The 18827-nt window shown below is 38.7% G+C and overlaps 1 protein-coding gene across 1 annotated transcript in view; it reads left to right on the top strand.

The window, feature by feature from the left end:
* The window catches only part of PARP8 (poly(ADP-ribose) polymerase family member 8), a 127263-nt gene that overhangs the window by 71423 nt on the left and 37013 nt on the right, over nucleotides 1-18827 (top strand). Inside the window, exons 5-11 of the mRNA XM_027745666.2 lie at nucleotides 227-300; nucleotides 2683-2760; nucleotides 7057-7151; nucleotides 12890-12950; nucleotides 14017-14107; nucleotides 16926-16992; nucleotides 18292-18417. Coding sequence (XP_027601467.1) covers nucleotides 227-300; nucleotides 2683-2760; nucleotides 7057-7151; nucleotides 12890-12950; nucleotides 14017-14107; nucleotides 16926-16992; nucleotides 18292-18417 — 592 coding nt within the window. The remainder of the gene's footprint in view (nucleotides 1-226; nucleotides 301-2682; nucleotides 2761-7056; nucleotides 7152-12889; nucleotides 12951-14016; nucleotides 14108-16925; nucleotides 16993-18291; nucleotides 18418-18827) is intronic.

Below are 18827 nucleotides of genomic sequence, written 5' to 3' on the forward strand. Positions count from 1 at the left end.
AATTGGCTAAAACAGATCTCCTGGGAGTTTCAATTCACATTTAAAAACATGGGAGGTAGGGGCTTCCTAATTTTAGACTGTTGCATTGTAAACTCTTTGATACATTTCATATCTGTAACTTTTTGTTCCTTATTTGCTCTCCTACTGCAACTAAGAGTTCCAAGTCTGCTTATGCAAAATTATTTCACATTTTTTCACATATTCCCTATTTTCTTTTTTTTTAAAGAATTAATAAGAAAAAACAGTGATGTCAACTATTGCTTATCCATAAAATCAAAGTTACAGAGGGAGAATGGAGAGGTATGTATTTCTTGTATGCATATTTTTACAGAAATTATTTTAAGAAACAGCAGTAAATAATAAAATATGAATGGTTACCACAGACTTCCTATCAAAGTGTGCTTATGCAATCTGTACATGTTTACACATTTTAAAACCTGAGCATGTTTCATGTATGGATGAACCAGCGATTCACTTAATTGTGATAGAAATTCTCCTCCTGTCCTAGGAAATGTGGTTTTGACGTTGATCTCATTTTTTTGTTTGACAGTGGTGTAGACCCTATCTACCCTAAAAATACAGCTCTCCTGGAGAAGTAGATTGTGATCACATTACCTTTTAGCCTGCTCTTGCACATAAGACCACATCCCAATTATTTAGCTCACTGCTTCTTCATGCAGCCTGCAGCAGTCCCACTGGAAGCTCTAGACCTCTGCTTGACTCTCCTCACCATAAGTATTAAGGTCTTGAGTATTAACGTCTTCCAGTCATGGTTGTATTTATGCTGTACCTGGTGCTAATCACTCCCTGACCAGTCTCACTGAGACATTAAGAAAGCAGTGGCACTAATGTGAAGTCTGCAAGGCTTGACATTGTTATGGGCTCAAAGAAAGTACCACATAGGCTCCTACTTCAAGCATTGTCAGGAACTCAGGTGCTTGAGTTAAGATTTCCTTTGATAAGATGGATGCTGTTTCTTGACGACTGCGTTTAAGGCTATGATCTGTATTTGACCTTGGAAGGGGAGGATAACCATGTCTAGATGCTGTATTCATTGTTAGTTTTTTTTAGTAAATGAAACCTGATTTGGTGTAAAAAACTGCATTGAAAATACTTTGCTTCTACTGGCTCATCATTGTATTCAGTGCTCTGTGAACATGGGAAAAATTCGAGTATGGGAAGAATTCACCCATTTGATTAAAAGCCTGAGATATAGTTAGCTTCTGTGGGACAGGATTTGAGCTTTTATTTTGTTTTTAATTGAACAAGGTATTTAAATGTGAAAGTACTGAAAATAAAAACCCTTTATAGAAAGTCTCTAATACTGACCATTTCTGTTGGCTACGCAGTTGAAGGTTTGGTTAAGATATGATTAGTTTTTCACTGTTCTAATGTGAGAGTTTGGAATTTTTGTTCAGTTGAGTCCTGTTCTAAAACAGATTTCCCTTTGAGCTAAGGTTGTTCTAAAACAAAGAAGAATAAAGCAATTTTATTTCTTTTCAGAGAAGTAGAAGCAGAAATTATTTTTATATCTAGTTGTACAAAATTGCAACAAGATTGGTCAAAATACAATTTTTACACTGTATATATACATACAGTGAATAGAGGCAGAGATAGGGAAATGGGATTACGATGTCTGACCATAGAAATTGTTGATATGGGTATATTTTGACATTCATGACTATGGAATTTAGGGGTAATGTCTGTTATTTGATTCATACGTCTGATTTCTGTTCCATTACAGCAGTTCTGTGCAGGACATAAATAAAAAGGAAGCAGCTGGTACATCATGTTCAGATTAAAGTGAAGAATTGCAATTTTAACAGGTGGTCTTTAGGGGTTCCTAGTCAGCATAGGTCATAGAAATAATGTATGCATTGTGGGAAACAAGAATTAATATCTCAAGCAATTGCATAATTATAAGAAAAGGTTCCATTCTTGGGAAACAGAATATAACATTTCATCTCATGCTGAGTTGCAGTCTGTACCATGATCAGTTCTGTTTACTTGATGCAATTATTCACAGGGCAGCTTATTTAGAGCAGGTTTTACTTAGGTAAGCATATGACTTTCTAATCCTTAACTTTTCACTGTCTCAGAGCACAGCTAGTCAGAAAATTAAGTTTGACCTTTTCTGGCATCAGCATGGACTTTCTGTTAAAAAGAGTAATTAGCCAATGGTGTGTCAGTTTTTCACAGAAGGAAATGTTAGATATTCTGTGTTTGGAATCGAATTATTTCCTTAAAGTGTTTGAGTTCATTTACAAGACTAAAGTAAAATAAAATTGCTAGGTTGCTGAAACAGCAAAAGAACTAAGTCCAGAACCAGTCTTGGTGGGTAAGTTATGCTTTGTTTAGCAAAAGCACAGAGTGAAGTATAGTTTGCATAGTCTGCTGAATTATCCAGTTCTTTAAAATACCACATTGTCTCTGTGGCCAGACAAGAATTATTGCTCCAACATATATTCAGGTGTTTTCATATACCCTGTATTAGGTGCTTGTTTTCTCTCATATTTCACTATTCTTAAAATCAGCCCCTGGAAAAATTATAATTAAAGATCTCTTAAGAAAGGATGCTATGAGCTTACTTGTAAAAAAGTAATTCTTGTAGTTATATTTAGAGCTATAAATGCAAGATCAGCATATTACTTTTATCATTGTTAACTTTCCTTTTTCATTAAGGAGTCACGGCACAACAGCACAGTTGAAGAAGACTCTGAAGGAGATAATGATTCTGAGGAATTTTATTATGGAGGGCAGGTAATGCAGAGAACTTTGCACGATTTTCAAAAAAAGTAGTATTTGAAAGTTCTTTTGGTTTTTCCATTAAAAATTTATGATATTTCATTATGTTATGGGTAAAGTGCCATGAGTATATATGTATGTAGTGTTTTGTAGCAAAAATATTATGTTATACTTTATCTCAAATTCAAAATAAGATTACATTGTTTACATCTGCAAAGCTGTTAGAATGGAAAAAGCAAATATTCTCCAAGAAGCTTGAAAATAGAAGCTAGTTGCTTACTTCCAGGAAACAGCTTATCCCATTATTGATACAAATCTGGCTGGGAAGGCCAGCTGGATCCAAATCTGTTTCCTTCTGGAGAACTGCCATTTTTTGAAGTCAAGACCCCTGCATTTTAATGGTAAAAATGGTTATTACAAAACAGTTTTGGTCTAGGCAGTTCTTCTGAGCTCTACGGTAACATTCACCTTGAAAAATGCAGCATATTTTGGATTAAAGTACTGCTCTATGTCTTTCCTTCTTGTTCCCCCCGCAAAATTAATTATTACATTCTCTTATGTGTTGGGAAATAAAATCTTTTCATACCTTTTCCTTTCACAATGTGCTTTACACTGCTAGGCTCTTCATGCAGATTTCTTATTTTTTAGCCTAAATGTTTCCCCAAGGAATCATTCCTCACGTAATGTTATTAGAACTGTTTATTTCGATGAACATTTTAACAAATTACTGTAGCTGGTTATGAAAGTTGTCGCTGCCTTAGCCTTGAGTCTGAAGCCATCCGTGCCCTGGATGCAGAGCCAAGGCTGCAGGAGCATGCCAGCAGTGCCAGCAGGGTGGGTCGGTGCAGAGAGCGTGGGATGCTGATGAGCAGGACATCGCTGAGCCTCTTCTCTTGCAGAGCCAACAGTGCGGTGGGATTTGAACACAAAATACGTGTCAAGGTTCTTTACAGTTAAAAAAAAAAAAGGCATGCCCCTGAAAAGCTATTAAAAGTTATATTGAAAGTGGAACTGAAAAAAATGTATTTTCAGTGTCAGAATTAACATGGGGTATTGACTCATGTTCGCTTTAGAAACGACTGCAGGAATTGCCTCCCTTCAGCTGCTGACTCCTACAGCCCCATGCTGGCAAGTGCTGGGGAGGACCATGCACATAATTCAGTGCAAAGAGCAATGTCTTATTTTAATCTGCCTGAGAGGAAAAAGCTTCTGATCTTGCCCTGTAGTGATGAGTTGTGTGTGCTGGCTTCATTTTTCAGCTCTGAAGAAAGGGCAGTAACCTCAAGGTGAAGGAAAAGGCAGAAAACAGCTGGGAGTGCTTGTTTCTTGAACCACAGCTAATAGATTTGGTAAAGGATGCCTGCCAGTGCCCAAATGAATGAATAAATATTAACACTGCCTATGAGATATGAACACAGCGAGCAAGCAGTACATCATTTTGCAAGGTGTAAAAGAGCTGTGTAATAGGCAAGACTAGTTAGAATTTAGTTGCTTTATATTAAAGTCGAAACTGCATTATATTGCGTTGTCTTCTTTTTAAGGTAATACATTTAACTGAAGGAATTGTAACCGGCAAAAAAAAAATTAGGTCTGCAATAAAAATAAAATATTAGATGATTGTTAATGTCTTGAGTATAGAATATCCAAAGCACAAAATATGGAGAACAAGGGGTGGGGGGAAGCATCACACAGAAAGTGTATTTAACAAGAAAAAAAGAGGAAATTTTGAATTTAAAATTTCATGGTCAAAGAGACAAAATTCTAAAGAAGACCTGTAGAACTGAAGAAAATACTGAGGGCTCAGAAAATAAATAGCAAATCAGGTAATGAAGAAAGTCCCTCAAAAGATAAAAGGAACAATCCTTTTTCAAACAGTGTTTGTAAGATGTTAAGTGAGCACCAGGTGTATTGGAAAGACAAAAGAGTTGACTGTATGTGTGGGGAACAAGCAAGGCAAGCTCCTTCATTTGAGACAAGTGTGTGCTGTGTCCACAGAGAAAGGGGACAAAAATAGTGACTTTAGCAACTAGTGAGAAGAGTTGCCAGTGTAGTTGTGTGCAGTACAGTTGGGAAAGATGGAGGGCTTAATTCTTAGCATTTCTGAATGGTTACAGCTTGAAAGACATGAGAGCTGCTGACGATTAAACAAGGACCATGGAAGATGGGAAATGGCATTTGATGGGCAGTGAAAAGAGCAACCTTTTGCTTGTAAATTGTTTGTATTCACTTCCTAGGCACCTGCTTGTAATCCTCCCTAAGTATTTAATGGATAAATACTTTAAAGTAGCTAAGTGGTTCAATGGCCTAAGACCTATTGATTTTGCAAGGGATTTACATTTGTAAATCACTTATCTCCTTTTAAAAAGCAACGTTTTTTCATTATGTGGGGCAAAATAATCTGAATAAGGTTTTATATTAAAAACTGAGACTTTCTAGACAGAGATCTTTCAGTCAGAGCAAAGTTACCATATTTTTTAGCCTTTATATTCACTTTCTCTGCAACTCTTTGTTAATTCTTGCTTTGAATCTCTATATTCTACATTTGCAAATGAGAACGAGAGATGAAAACAGTAATACTACTGCCTTTGGCTCTCTCTCTGCCTCCCTGTTGTTCTTCAGTTACAGGACATACCTGAAAATGCAGAAATACAAAACTCTGACAGTCTCCTCAGCGTACATCAGCGTCTGTGGCACTAATTCAGGAGTGAAAAGTACCATACTGTGGTCTTAAAATATGCCAGAACACTACTTTGTTTCCTTTTTGAGTTCATAGCCTCTTAGCATCAGAAAATAGATAACAAAAAGCATTATGTTGAGCAGTTCAGTGTTCTGCATAGTATTCCTTTTGGATTTACTGTTATTGATGCATAAGACCGATTTAAAAATCTTGTTTAGGACCAACAAAGTTGGCAAGTGCACCCCAGCTGTGATTTGTGAAATGATTGCTGTGCTGTCTTTGGAAGCAGGACAGCAATTATTTATGCATCTTTAAAGAATTCTTCTTTGAGTAATGAGCATGTTAAAAGGATTGGTTTCCCCCTACTTAAAGTGAAAAAAAATTACAAGGTTTTCTTCCCATGCTCTTCTACTTGGAAAATTGTTCTAACATGCCTACCCAAACTAAGGAAGGATATTTTATAAACCTTCTGATATGAATATCATTGATACCTCTGATAAATACATGCCTATGGTATGCTGATGAATTCCATGCTTTATATTTGAAAAGTCTAATCAAATTATTCTTTACTCGTTTTCACATGTAAAAAAGTGATCATCTGATTATTATTTTAAAACTATTGAAATTTAATTAGATTGAAACGCACATCTCTAAATATCAGAGCTCAAAGTGTCACAGCACTGGTTTTCTACAGATTGGGATGTACAAATGGAAGAAGCAATAGTGCAGTTGGATGCAGCTTTGCAATAGCAAGAATTGTCTGCAGGAATTCGTCTATAAGGATATAGATATGTGTATGTCTAAAGGGATAAATTAAACTCTAGCGCTTTGCTCTCTGAATTTGTCAAAGGTACAGAGCAAATCCTGCACTCATTTTTGAATTTGTCCAAATCTAGGGAGTTCATTGACTTCTCTGGAATTACTGTCATTCTAATAGTTATAAAGAAGTAGATTTAGGATCGCACAATCAGGATTATATTTCTTGAGAAGAAGGTAATAATGGACATATTTTTAATAGATAGTTATGTGCCTAACGAGGTATTTTTGATTTTGTAGGAGAGGAGGATATTAATTATTTTTACTTCATATGTTCCAACCAAGCCAGCTCACAAGTTTTGCTTGATATTGTAAGCACAAACATAACTTTTTCCATTTTCCATGTAGAGTTTGAAAAAAAAAAAAGGAGTGGAGGTGTTGGTGTCTAAATAGGTGTTTCGTTACACCTAGTGTATGTGAGAGTGAGACAACAAGAAAGAGTGAGCAAACCTTTGTCCTGTAGTGGTTGGACTGGAATGATAGGACTGGGGAGATTTGGTTCTTATCCTGCTTAACATTTTTGAAATACAGAAATGTCCCAGAACAAACTGTGGGACAGAATAGGACAGATAGATGAGACTCCACAAACAGCAGAACCCTCAAAACTTTTCAAGGCAGAGGTGCCTGCTTGAAAAATCTCATTACTTAGCAGAATAGATGGCCTCAGTGCTTCAGCTAATCAACACTGTGTCTTTTCTGAGCATGGCATTAAGGAATCTTAATGCAATATATTTTGCAGGGGGAACTTTCAGGAACCTAGATACATGCCAGTAATGAAATAAATAAGAACTCCCAAGATATTTTTCTTTCCCCAATAGGTTAGCTATGATGGAGAACTTCACAAGCACCCACAGCTGGAGGCTGATTTGACAGCTGTGAGAGAGATCTATGGACCTAATGCAGTATCTCTCAGGTACGTCACTGACCTTACTGTATTGTGGAGCCTTTAATATTTTGGATATTGAGTTCCATGTGAACCTTCCCTGACTGCTGAAGCACTAGTCTCTTCTGGTGAAGAAATGCAGAAAGCACATTGTGTCACAAAAGAAAGGAGCGCTGCAAACAGGCAATAATGCTGTGTTTTCATTTTTTTGTTTAGGTTTGGTTTTTGTTGTTGTTGTTATTCAGTATAGGTACAAGTGACTGTGCTGAGAACAAGCCCTGGAAGCCTGTTCTGAAACATCATTGTCTTTTGCAGTTCTGGTGGTATTTGATCAGGCTGTTGTATTTTGTTGAAAATTACTAATCAACATTTCTCTAAACCCTTGTTAAACTCCTTTTCTGTCATGCTCTGTATATTGCCCTGGAGGTGAACAAGAGGAATGATAAGCGATTTAATAAATATTTTCCTTGGGGAAGGACTGAAGGAATTGGATTTGTCTAGACTAGAAAAAAGAGAAGGAAAAAACACAGTAACAGTTTTTCTTCTTCAAAAAAGCTGTTCGTAGGTAGAAGGAATGATCAAATATTCTGTATTGTCATCATGAGAGACAATAAAAAACTAGGATTTCATTAGAGGTTAGGGAAGCTTTCTAACTGTGAGTATCTAAAGTATCCTACACAGAGAAGTGATGGAACCTCAGTCAGGTATGGATTGCTAAGAGTAATTACACAAAAATTCTGTTGGACATAGATGAACATGCATGATTCTGCCATAGGGCATATCTATATGATATTTCAGATATGCTTCGGGTATTTATAACTTTATTTTCCATCTGTGTAATCTTAATAATTTCATAAAAATAACAGGTAGGCAAGATGTAACAGACCTGTCAGAAGTATTGCAAGGAAAATATCGAAGTTGTCATACAAACCAAGTAATAAAATGGAGATAAGATAATAATCTTAGGCATACATACGACAAGTAATTATTTCCATTACTCTCTAAACAGTAAGCTGTGTTATTTTGTCATAAGAAGAGAGAACATGCCTATGGGTTTCCCTTTCCCCATCCTCGGCGTGGGGGAGCCCAGCTCTAGTTCCTTCTCCGTCTGAAGAACCATTTCCGACGTCTTGTGGGACGGGGAAGGGGGACCCCAGAAACAGGGTTTTTCAGGCCCCGAGCCTGGAGGGGAGAGGTGCCCTCCCCTCCCCCCAGCACCCACGTGGCTCCATGGCAGGCACAGAGACAGCACACCGGGCGTGGAGAGGAGGCAAGAGAGAGTTTATTGTTGGGAAGGGGTTTATAAGGCTTTTAGGAGGGTCAAAGGGGAACCAATCACGAGTTCAGGGTCACACAGAAAAAACCATCAGGTAAGGGGTTAACAGCCAATAGGAAAGGGTTTAACAAAGGACCAATGGGACACCTCGGGACACCTTTCCCAGGACACTCCTGCATGGGAGATAACAGTTGCTGTGGGGGGTGTTGGGAAGAAGAAACACGTGTTTGCAAAGGGACCACAAAGAGCCATTTTAAGACATGTTTAAACAAGTTTCTCATCAGGTATAGTGCTACATCCCAACCTTATTTATTCTCTAAAGATGAATATGTCTTTTATTGATATATGGATTTTAAATTTACCCTATTCTCTTAGTGTCTGAGGGTGTCCCTATAAAACAGAATTTAAAAATGGTTTTATTGATGAAACAAGTTTTTCACTGGCACAAACTTTCAATTTACTGCAGAACCAAACAAACTACTTATTGCTGTTAATTTTAGTTTCATTAGAGTCCAAATGGTTGTTTTCTTCTGTTTCTCGGAGGCAGTCTTGGCGTCCGGAGGGGTTGCGGCGGTGGCTGCTGCGGCCGCATGGCGGGACGGGGGGTTGCTGTGTGCAGCAGGAGCACGGTGCAGGCGGGATCGGCGGGGGCCGGGGCCGCCAGCAGCGTCGGGGTCTCGGCGGGGCAGCGGCACCGCGGGTGTCCGGTCCGATCTGTTGTGGGGCGGGGTGCGCCCCGGGCGGCTCGGCGGGAGCTGCAGCAGCGAGGCAGGAGCGGGGCCGGCCGATGTCGGGGCTTCCCCGGAGCCGCGGCGCGGCGGGGCCCCGGCCCGGGGCCGGGCGGCGCGGGGAGAGGCAGCTGATGTCGGGGCTGCGGCGCGGGGCCGGGCGGCGCGAGCGGCACGGCGGGCGGCGCGGGGCCGCGCAGGGGGATTGCTGCGGAGCTGTTTCGAGCAGCTTTAACCCTTTTTTCGCCATGCTGGCGTGGTAACTATCTTTCAGGTTAGCAAGCAGTCTTATTAGATGACTTGCAGATGGAATTACATATGTTCTTTAAGCTTGCTTTTTCTCTCTTAAAGAGGCATGCACGCTTCTTGTAGTTACAGGTTTACAGGGGGAGAGGTTTAGGGAGTATGCCGAAGTTTCCTTAAAAGGGGATATGCCGGGCCTGCTCCTACCTGAATGTCCTCAGGAAGGTTGAAGATACTCAGATCAGGCTCCTCTCTTGTGGTGATGCAAGCCTGCTGATATCTTTTGCCGCTTAGACCCGGTTCGCCGTTGACACAGACGTCGCCCCAGCCTGTGCTTGGGATTGCTTTTATCTTCACAGAAGAGTTCAAACAATCGTGGCCTCACCACGTGGCCCAATTACGGCGAATTGAGGGGGATGGGGGAGACTTCGGGGCGCCGGGGAACACAGATATCGCATCTGTGCTTTAGGAATCCACCTATCTTCATAGAAGAGTTCAGCAAGATTCGTTTCCTCACACGGTGGGCACCAGATATGGGTTTCCCTTTCCCCATCCTCGACGTGGGGGAGCCCAGCTCTAGTTCCTTCTCCGTCTGAAGAACCATTTCCGACGTCTTGTGGGACGGGGAAGGGGGACCCCAGAAACAGGGTTTTTCAGGCCCCGAGCCTGGAGGGGAGAGGTGCCCTCCCCTCCCCCCACCACCCACGTGGCTCCATGGCAGGCACAGAGACAGCACACCGGGCGTGGAGAGGAGGCCAGAGAGAGTTTATTGTTGGGAAGGGGTTTATAAAGCTTTTAGGAGGGTCAAAGGGGAACCAATCACGAGTTCAGGGTCACACAGAAAAAACCATCAGGTAAAGGGTCAACAGCCAATAGGAAGGGGTTAAACAAAGGACCAATGGGACACCTCAGGATACCTTTCCCAGGACACTCCTGCATGGGAGATAACAGTTGCTGTGGGGGGTGTTGGGAAGAAGAAACACGTGTTTGCAAAGGGACCACAAAGAGCCATTTTAAGACATGTTTAAACAAGTTTCTCATCAGGTATAGTGCTACACATGCCTACAACTATGGTGTACTACAACTGTTCAAATTAAGTAGGAATTTACTACATTTCGAGGACCTGGGGAGTTGTGTGTGGGTTTAGAAAGTGGATAAGTTATCAGTTGCCAAACTGATAACTATGAAATTGAGAATACCTTGATTATAAGTTTCCTCACACTCCTAAAATTGAAATATTGTATGTAACCTTTCAGAAACTTTAATGCGTCTAATTTATTGAATCAACTGTTTCCCTGGAAGCATTGTGATCCCCTCGAGCTCAATGTAGTAGAAATTGGCTTCTGTGACTGCTTTTGGTGTGTGTAAAACTTGAATGCTTCATCCACTCTATTGAGGTTGAAAATACTTACAAATTCTTGGAAATAAAAACCACAGCATTAGACATTCAGTTTCATCACTCTGCTGCAGCTCCACTTCTATGAGGAGAGACAAGTTTGCATGACAGGGTCTATTAAGATGCATATTTCCCAGAAAGTCGACCCTCTTTTGCATAGTCTCTTGCTGTCACAGAGTCAGCTGTACATATAAAAGTTAGGTTCCTATACCAGCGTGCTTTTCACCACTGCTCTTAGAAATCTGACCACAAAAGCCATGAGAAGATGATCCATCCAACTGATCCAAACTCTTCTGTATCTCTTTACACTGTTTCTGCATTGATGGACAGAGGACCTCTGGGAGCTTCAAAAGCAAGTTTCCTTCATGAAGCCATTTTAGGCAGCAGATCATAAGCTGCAGGTGTTGGAATAAAACATAATTTCTTCCTCACTTTCAGTTTGGGAAATTTAAACTAGAGTCAGCATCATGTGTCTAAAATCCATCTTCTAAGATGGTGGTGTATTGGGGGCAAAGGGATTTCAGTGAATATGGAAGTTTCACGGTTAGAAGTAATTTTTATCTTACTCTTTCTTCCACTAATACTTCTGTTACATTAGTTCAACTGTGCTTCTGTTTAATTTATAAAACTATCCTTGTTAACAGCCTTTTGAATCTCAGTCATGTAGGTAGCACCAGCCCACATTCATAAATATTACTTAAGAGTGCGTAACAATCTTTGGATCTTCTGGAAAATGAACAAAAAAACCTCATGGCGCTGTTGTGTAGGGTAGAGGCTAAGCCATTCAGTAAGTGGAGAGCTCACTCACTGTTTCAAAGACAGGTTTTCAGTGAATTGCAGGAGCTCAGCAAGTGCCTGTACAGTTCTGGGTGAGGTGACACTGGAGGAGCTGTAAGCATGACTGGGAAGCCTCGTGTAATACAGCCCTGTCCAGCCATTCACCTGCACTGTGTGTGCCATGTGTGGACACATCAGATCTAGAGAGAGAACTCGGGTTTGCCCTGACCAGAAAGAGCCATTGGATTGCCAGGGTTTGGTGGACGGGGCTGTCTTGGCCAAACTTAACAAGACGCCAAGCAACTTCCAGTGCAAACTCAGTCCCACCATGGCTGAGAGGCCACTTAGGTAGGAGAGTGTTATATTCAGAAAAAATTTTAGTATTTCGAAATTGTCTTATGGACTTACTTATGCTCAACTGGTGCTATGTACTTCAGTCTAGTTTAATAGAAAAGCATGGAAGTCACCATGAGAACAAGCATATGAATGCAGTGTAAAGAAAAAAAATTAGTGACTAGAAGCTAATCTGTAAAAAATTAAGACTGATTGCATTTTTACAGTATTGACCACTTAAGCAATTTAAATGAAAAGGAAAGCAGTTTTTTTTATTCAGGTACATGAATGAGTATTTTCTAGCCCTGTTTTTCAGAAGTCTTTAAGTATGTAGGGGAGGACAATCCAAGTGAGTCAGAAAATTAGAGGTAGAAAAGTCACAGTTTAAATGTAGGATTTCAAATGGCAATGAAATACCTGTTAAGTATTTCATTATGTATAAGTTATATATAAGTTAAATCTGAACCTTGGGAATTCCAGCAATACTACACATAAGAAATAAAAAAGGCAACTATTGCCTTGAGCACATTACAGGGCAGTCTTTAGTTTTGACAAACATGCTTGAATGTATGAAGCAATCTCCCCCAGTATAATATGTTCTCTAGGCTATGTTTTATTTGTCTACAATGATTTATCTCTAGCCTCTTCTCAGGTTACTGGCTATTAATACTAGCTGAAATACTTTTGAAAATTACAGGCGCAGAATGTGACTATTAATTTTCTTTGTTTATTTGTGGAATACATGAGACAAAAATACATAGCAGCAATAGAGAGATTTTGGGGGAAGTAGAAGAAAAGATTTATCCTGTTTAAGCAAGATTCTCTGAAAAAAACTTACAGTGCAGCAGACAGTCACCCACTGGGAATATTAATCCAATCTATGTAAATGTGTATTTGATAACCATTCTGATTTTACAGACAAGATTACTCTTTATAAAATCTTCCCTGTTGTAAGTATTCCTGGGTTGAGGAGTATCTTAAAGAGCTCTAATGTAATGTAATTCTTTCTTTTCAGGGAATATGGAGCCATTGATGATGTAGATATTGATCTACATATTGATGTTAGCTTTCTTGATGTAAGTGATCTAATCACAGAATTACATAATGAACATTAATACCCGTTTAATTTTGAGGTAATACACATCAGACTCTCTAGACAACCACTGAGACTTTCCTTTTGTGGAGATTTGATCTTCACAAGTGGCTGTCACATTACTGATTGATACTCAGTGGAAAGATTTTGTTTTCCTTTTATGATCACATTGTAAAAATGCTTTTTAGGTTTTTATTTGCTGCATGTGTATTTCCTTTCAAACATGCTTTGGGAATGGTAAATGTTTTAACAAATATAAATGAAATACTTTTTTTTTTTTTAATGTTATCCTAGACATTAGTCAGGTAAAAGCATTTAAGCATTTCTTACAGCCCTGAAGGGAAGAGGGCCTTGGCTGGAGTGCTTCTTTACAATGATTAGGGAGAGGCAGTGGTGCTGTGGACGGGCAGCATGGCTTCTGTAACAGTTTGCTGTCATTAACTTCACACTTCCTCACTGCATCTGTGCGGTAGCTTCCTGGACTCTAGATAAAGAATAAAAATTAGAACTTTTAAGGGCATCATTAGCTTCTGCACAGATGTGCCATATTTTTAGGTTTGCACAGCATATAAGACAGTTACTCTTGGGCTTTACTTATTTAAGAAATTTTTTTCTTAAAAATTAAGAATATAAGAAAATTGTTGAATTATTTAGATCAGTCTTAAAGAACAAAAGTTTCATTTGCCCTCTGTTATGGTGTTAGTTTCTATTCTGTGTTTGTTTGTTCCTTTGCCTCTCAGCTTTGAAGCAGATGGGAATGTTGACAGATGGGAATGTATCTGCCTGCCCTGTACATGCAATGTTGTGTATAAACCTGTGCTTGGTTTAAATGAGTTCACTCAAGAACTGGAAGTAGACCGACACCGCTCTTGGGGGCATTAACAGGCAATAATTTGTCCTAAGTCTCAAGTGTAATGTTGGAGTAGATATTACACAACTGGGTAGATGTATGGATGGTGTTTATAGCTACCCTGAGGTAGACTGACAAAGTGCAGCAGTTCCTCAAGATGGCTAATTGTGTCTGTTTTTTTCTTTTTATCTTAAACTAGGAAGAGATTGCTGTGGCTTGGGATGTGATTCGCACAGAGCCTATAATAGTGCGGTTGCACTGTTCACTTACGCAGTACTTAAATGGTCCAGGTTGGTCAACTGTGTTTTCTTCTTTTGCCTTGTAAGGTGTCCTGGTCTGACCAATCTTTGACCCTGCATGTGCCTTCTTCTACTGCTGGTAGGAGTCCGATTGATTTGAAATTAAACTATGCACCCTATAATGACACGTGCATCTAATTTAAACTTGCATAGGTGGAGTTTTGGAACTTGTTTTCCTGATGTCCTTTGAGATGCAACTGCTTCACCTAGGGTTAAGGAATAAACATCTACAGTTTCTAATATGTGATTTCCTGATTTTGGAAATCAAGCATGATCTGCACAGATGAGATAAGACTGATAATGAAGATGTACACAGACCTTTGCAGCACATTAACATGCCGTTTTTCACACATCTTTGAAGAATCAGCCACAATAATTATCCTTGCAGCTTCTGATTTCTATATGAGCATGTGAACTCTGGAAATCTTTGTTATTTGAGTGAGTTGTTAAGTGAATAAAGTTTCCTCATGAGAGGAAAATGGTCATGCTCATGAAGAATCAACTGATTTTGAAGATTTGGAAACATTCATATGCAAGAGTCAACTTCAGATATATTTTTACAGTGAGAAGTCAGACTAAGTTTGGATGATAACTTGCCCAGCTTTGGAAACTTGCAGTACAATCTGTCAGTTCAGGCTTTTATCTGTGGGAGAATTCTGCCTCTGGAAAATTAATAGATATTTCCAGTTATGTTTAGCAAAATCTGTTCCAGTGTGCTATTTTTACAGGATATGTTGCCTGATGATTCTAACTATAAGCTATATTCTGTTCATTCAAATAAGCATTTCATTATCTTTTTTTTCCCCCTGACTTTGGTATTTTTGTCTGTAGTTTATTACTTCAATGATTTTTGTAAGTATTGAGATCTTAAAATATGTATTTACCATGGCAGGAAGCAGTGTTAGTATTCAGAACATTTCTATCAAAACGTAATTTAAAAAATAAAAAAGTGCAGCAAATGAGAGAAGGTGAAGCGTGAAGAGCAGTGTGCAGTAAGAAATGATCTAGTGAAATGAGAAGTAACAACAAAATATCTTTGGCACTGTTGACAAGGTTAAGATGGAGAGCTTAGTTCTCCGTGCTGCAGCTGAATGATTGTGCAAGTGCCTGAGTACTGAGAAAGGTAAGGTCAAGGCCAGAGGCAAGTGCTTTGCTGACACTGGTTTTATAAACTCAGCTGCTGTTGCAGCCATGTCTCTTTACTAGCAGAGCACAGTGAGATCCACCATCTTTTGTGTTAATTCTGTGAATTCCTCTTCTGCCTTAAACATGGGTGTTTTTGAGACTACTGAGCCAGAATGTTATGCTGTGCCTTTTCTCCTAGAGTACATTCTGTTGATTGATAAACAGAAATACAGCACACTCCAAAGCACAGCGGGAGATATTAGTACCACCTTGATGCTGAGTAATATCCTGATTTTAGATAGTCATTCGTCTAGTTAATAGCTTGTCTCAGTAGTGTCCATGTGGGCATTTTTTCCCTTGTGCCTTAGAAACCTTTTTTAGAGAGGATGAATCATCCATTTAAGCTCTCGGGATCTCTCCTCTGACTCTAGAGCCTAGACAAAAATTTTGGTCTAGATGTCAGATTTTAAGATTGCTGGTGTAGGTACGATGATTCTTACTGAAAGTATTCCCCATCCCAGCACAGTGTGTCTGAAATTTGACAATCCAGAGATATTGCTATTGCTAATGAGATCATCCATCCCTTTTGAAAAAATCAATTTGTATTTAAAAGATGAGTTTATGTTTTATGTTATTTGAATAATAATATTAGAGAAGGGGTATATACAGTGCTTTGAACTAAGTGAAATTGCATGGCCAGTTTAGATATATTGTATTTTATTTTAAAATTTAATTTATTAAAGCAAAATTAAAGGATAAACTTTGACATTCTGAATAAAATCTGGCATTGTGAATGGTCAGAATAACATCAAAATACTGATTTACTGTTTCTAATAAAATTTGGACAGACCCCAGATTTTTTGTTTTCATTCCTTTTTTTATTCTACTGTAGTCATTACCACCTTACACAAATTATAGAGTCTATTCATGCTTGTAATATGCATTGGCTGTTGTTCTGCCTTGGGGACCTGAGGCTCTCTCAACGAATACTGGATTACATCTGCCACTTCTTTCTAGCAAATGTTATTAAAGGATTTCAGTAATGCCACTGGCTAATTTTTGTCCTTTGCCCTGTACATTTTCAATTTTAGACAGATGAATGTGGGTACACCAGTGCTTGGATGGGCCTTGAGGAAATGTCAGGGTATTCTGTGGCCACTGGAATTCACATACTAAGCACTTAGGTTATGTTTTTGGATCTTGAATTAAAACACCCTGTGAAAGAAAACCCAGATACTAAATAATTCAGTTCCAGTCTGGGCTTTCTTTGTAGCCATAGAAACTCTACTGTGTTTAGATAATTTACTTGCAAAAATGTTTCAGAATTTAGGCGAGATGAATTGCTCGTCCAGCTATATTTAATCTGATGCTGCTTGCTGTTTGCATTATATATATATATATATATATGATACATTTTTGTAAATAAAGTTAGTGAGAAGAGATACATTTTGGAGAATTCCATTTGTAGAACTGTAAATTGTATAGGCTGATATTCCAAAAAGTACCATTCATTCATTTCTTTATATGTTTAGATGACATGTCCACTTTTGCTATTGCTTCAATTTCATTGTCCATAGTCAAGGTCCAGGTAGAACAGAGTCCCTAAATGCCACTTACATGGTCATCATGAGTTCTTCACTGCTGTTGTGAGTTTCTATAACAGCGATATTTTCTTATTCCCTAGTGCCAACTGTGGATGTATTTCAGATCTCTACTAAGGAAAGATTTGGGCTGGGACATCAGCTGAAAAAGTAAGTCTTTAAAAGTGTAAACCTCTGTTTTTAGGCAAATACTACATTCTTTTTAGTTCTTGGACTGTGTCAAGTAGCATAAAATTCATATGCTGTCAGTTTGGTTGCTGGATCAAGGTGTTTTGACAGTTGTTGAGGAGAACATGATCTGTGCTACTTGCCAGGGTTTTCTGTCCCTTTACTGACTTTTAGGAAGTAAGCTACAAAAGTTCTAAAGAGTGCAGCTAGGAGTCAATTTCATGTTTCTGCTTAGATGGTGAAGCCTCTGAAGTAGGCATCTTTTTGAGCTTCATGCATCCCTAAGGGGGCTGTGCTTTTATAGTGGCCTCTAGGATATATTGCAGTAATTAAGCCATCCATGTTTTGAGTACAAGATGGAAGAATAGTCCAAAAAATAGCACTCATATGGTCATGGTACAATTCATTTTAATACAGTTTTGCTGGGTCATCTTTTCACATGTGCATGTGTACTTGTAATAAAATTTTAATATTTAACCATTACAACGTTAAGAAACCCTTAAGGCAAAAAAATTGCTGTTGGTATTAAAATGTCACTGCAACATTTTTTATAATCTTACAAATGAAGCAAGTTATTAAAATCTCTGTGATACATGACTTTGAAGGAAAAAAAAAAAGAAACGCTCCTCTGACATGAACAATCTCTTAGAACGTTTCAGTATTTACATTGTCTCTGATCTGTGCACCAGGTAATTACTAAAGGTTCATGTCAGGCATTTTCAAGAACATAGCTGCCTACTGCACAATTGAGCAGGAGTCAGAATACCCATGAACCCAATGTGTTAGCTGTGGCAATGGAATAGTAATTTCTTTTGATAAAGTCCATACCAAATTCAGCTTCGACTTTTCACTCAAAGACCCCCCCACTGCTAGATTAGATTCAGAGAATAAGCTCCTACTTAGCTGTGCAGATGCAATGGCCTATCCCTGTAGTCACATGGGAGACAGATCCTTGTAGTTGGATGTGATGCCCTTGAATCAGTTAGTCTCTGGATCTCCATGAGAAGTATAGTCTGCATAAGTCTCGCAGTTGCAGTGGTTGTACTCAGACTGTATTTTCATTAAGAGTTCCGTGTTAAATTAGTTCTATGTGGAAAAAAGGTGTTTTTGAGGAGCTGAGGCACCCAGTCATCAGTCCACATACATGACAGAAAACTTTGCTTGTACCTTGAGAACACTGCATTATATCACCTACTTGGTGAGCACTGAGAGCCTAGTATTAAAATGATTATGTCTCAGCAAGGATAAGAAAATCTTTTTTTTTTCTTTCTTAATTTCCAGGATCATGCAGACATTTGTTACACAACAGTGGAAGAACAGTAAAGAGAAATCTAATTGTACGCACAATAAGAAGGTGTCTGACAAAAAGGTGAAATCCCCTCTGCACATCTTTTCTACATTGCGCAGGTAATAGCAAGAAAAATGAGCTATTACCACCATAAGCTGTTCAAAATCTACAGCACACTTCACAAGGTGAAATCTTGACTTTTCTCCACAGAGGAGTGCTCTATTTATATCTTACCTCATGGGTTTCCAGTCCTTGTGTTGCATGACATCAAGAGTGAACTGGGTACTGCTGCAGCTTCTAAGAATATTTGAAGGCAGAGCATTTCAGTGTCCTGCTATCTGAAGCAATCAGGTTTCATCTAGAACTGGAAATTTTAACTTCTGTTTATACCTTTATTAGTTTGGTAGCATTTGACTGTTACTTGAATAGCAAGAATAAAAATATAAGTTATATATATACAAGTAATATATATGTATAGCATATATTATGTGTATTTAAAAAAACCTGTGGTTTTCTAGCTCTTATTTCT

Source organism: Pipra filicauda, unplaced genomic scaffold, assembly GCF_003945595.2.
Source record: "Pipra filicauda isolate LSUMZ 115617 unplaced genomic scaffold, ASM394559v2 scaffold81_size6448238_pilon, whole genome shotgun sequence".
Lineage (NCBI taxonomy): Eukaryota > Metazoa > Chordata > Aves > Passeriformes > Pipridae > Pipra > Pipra filicauda.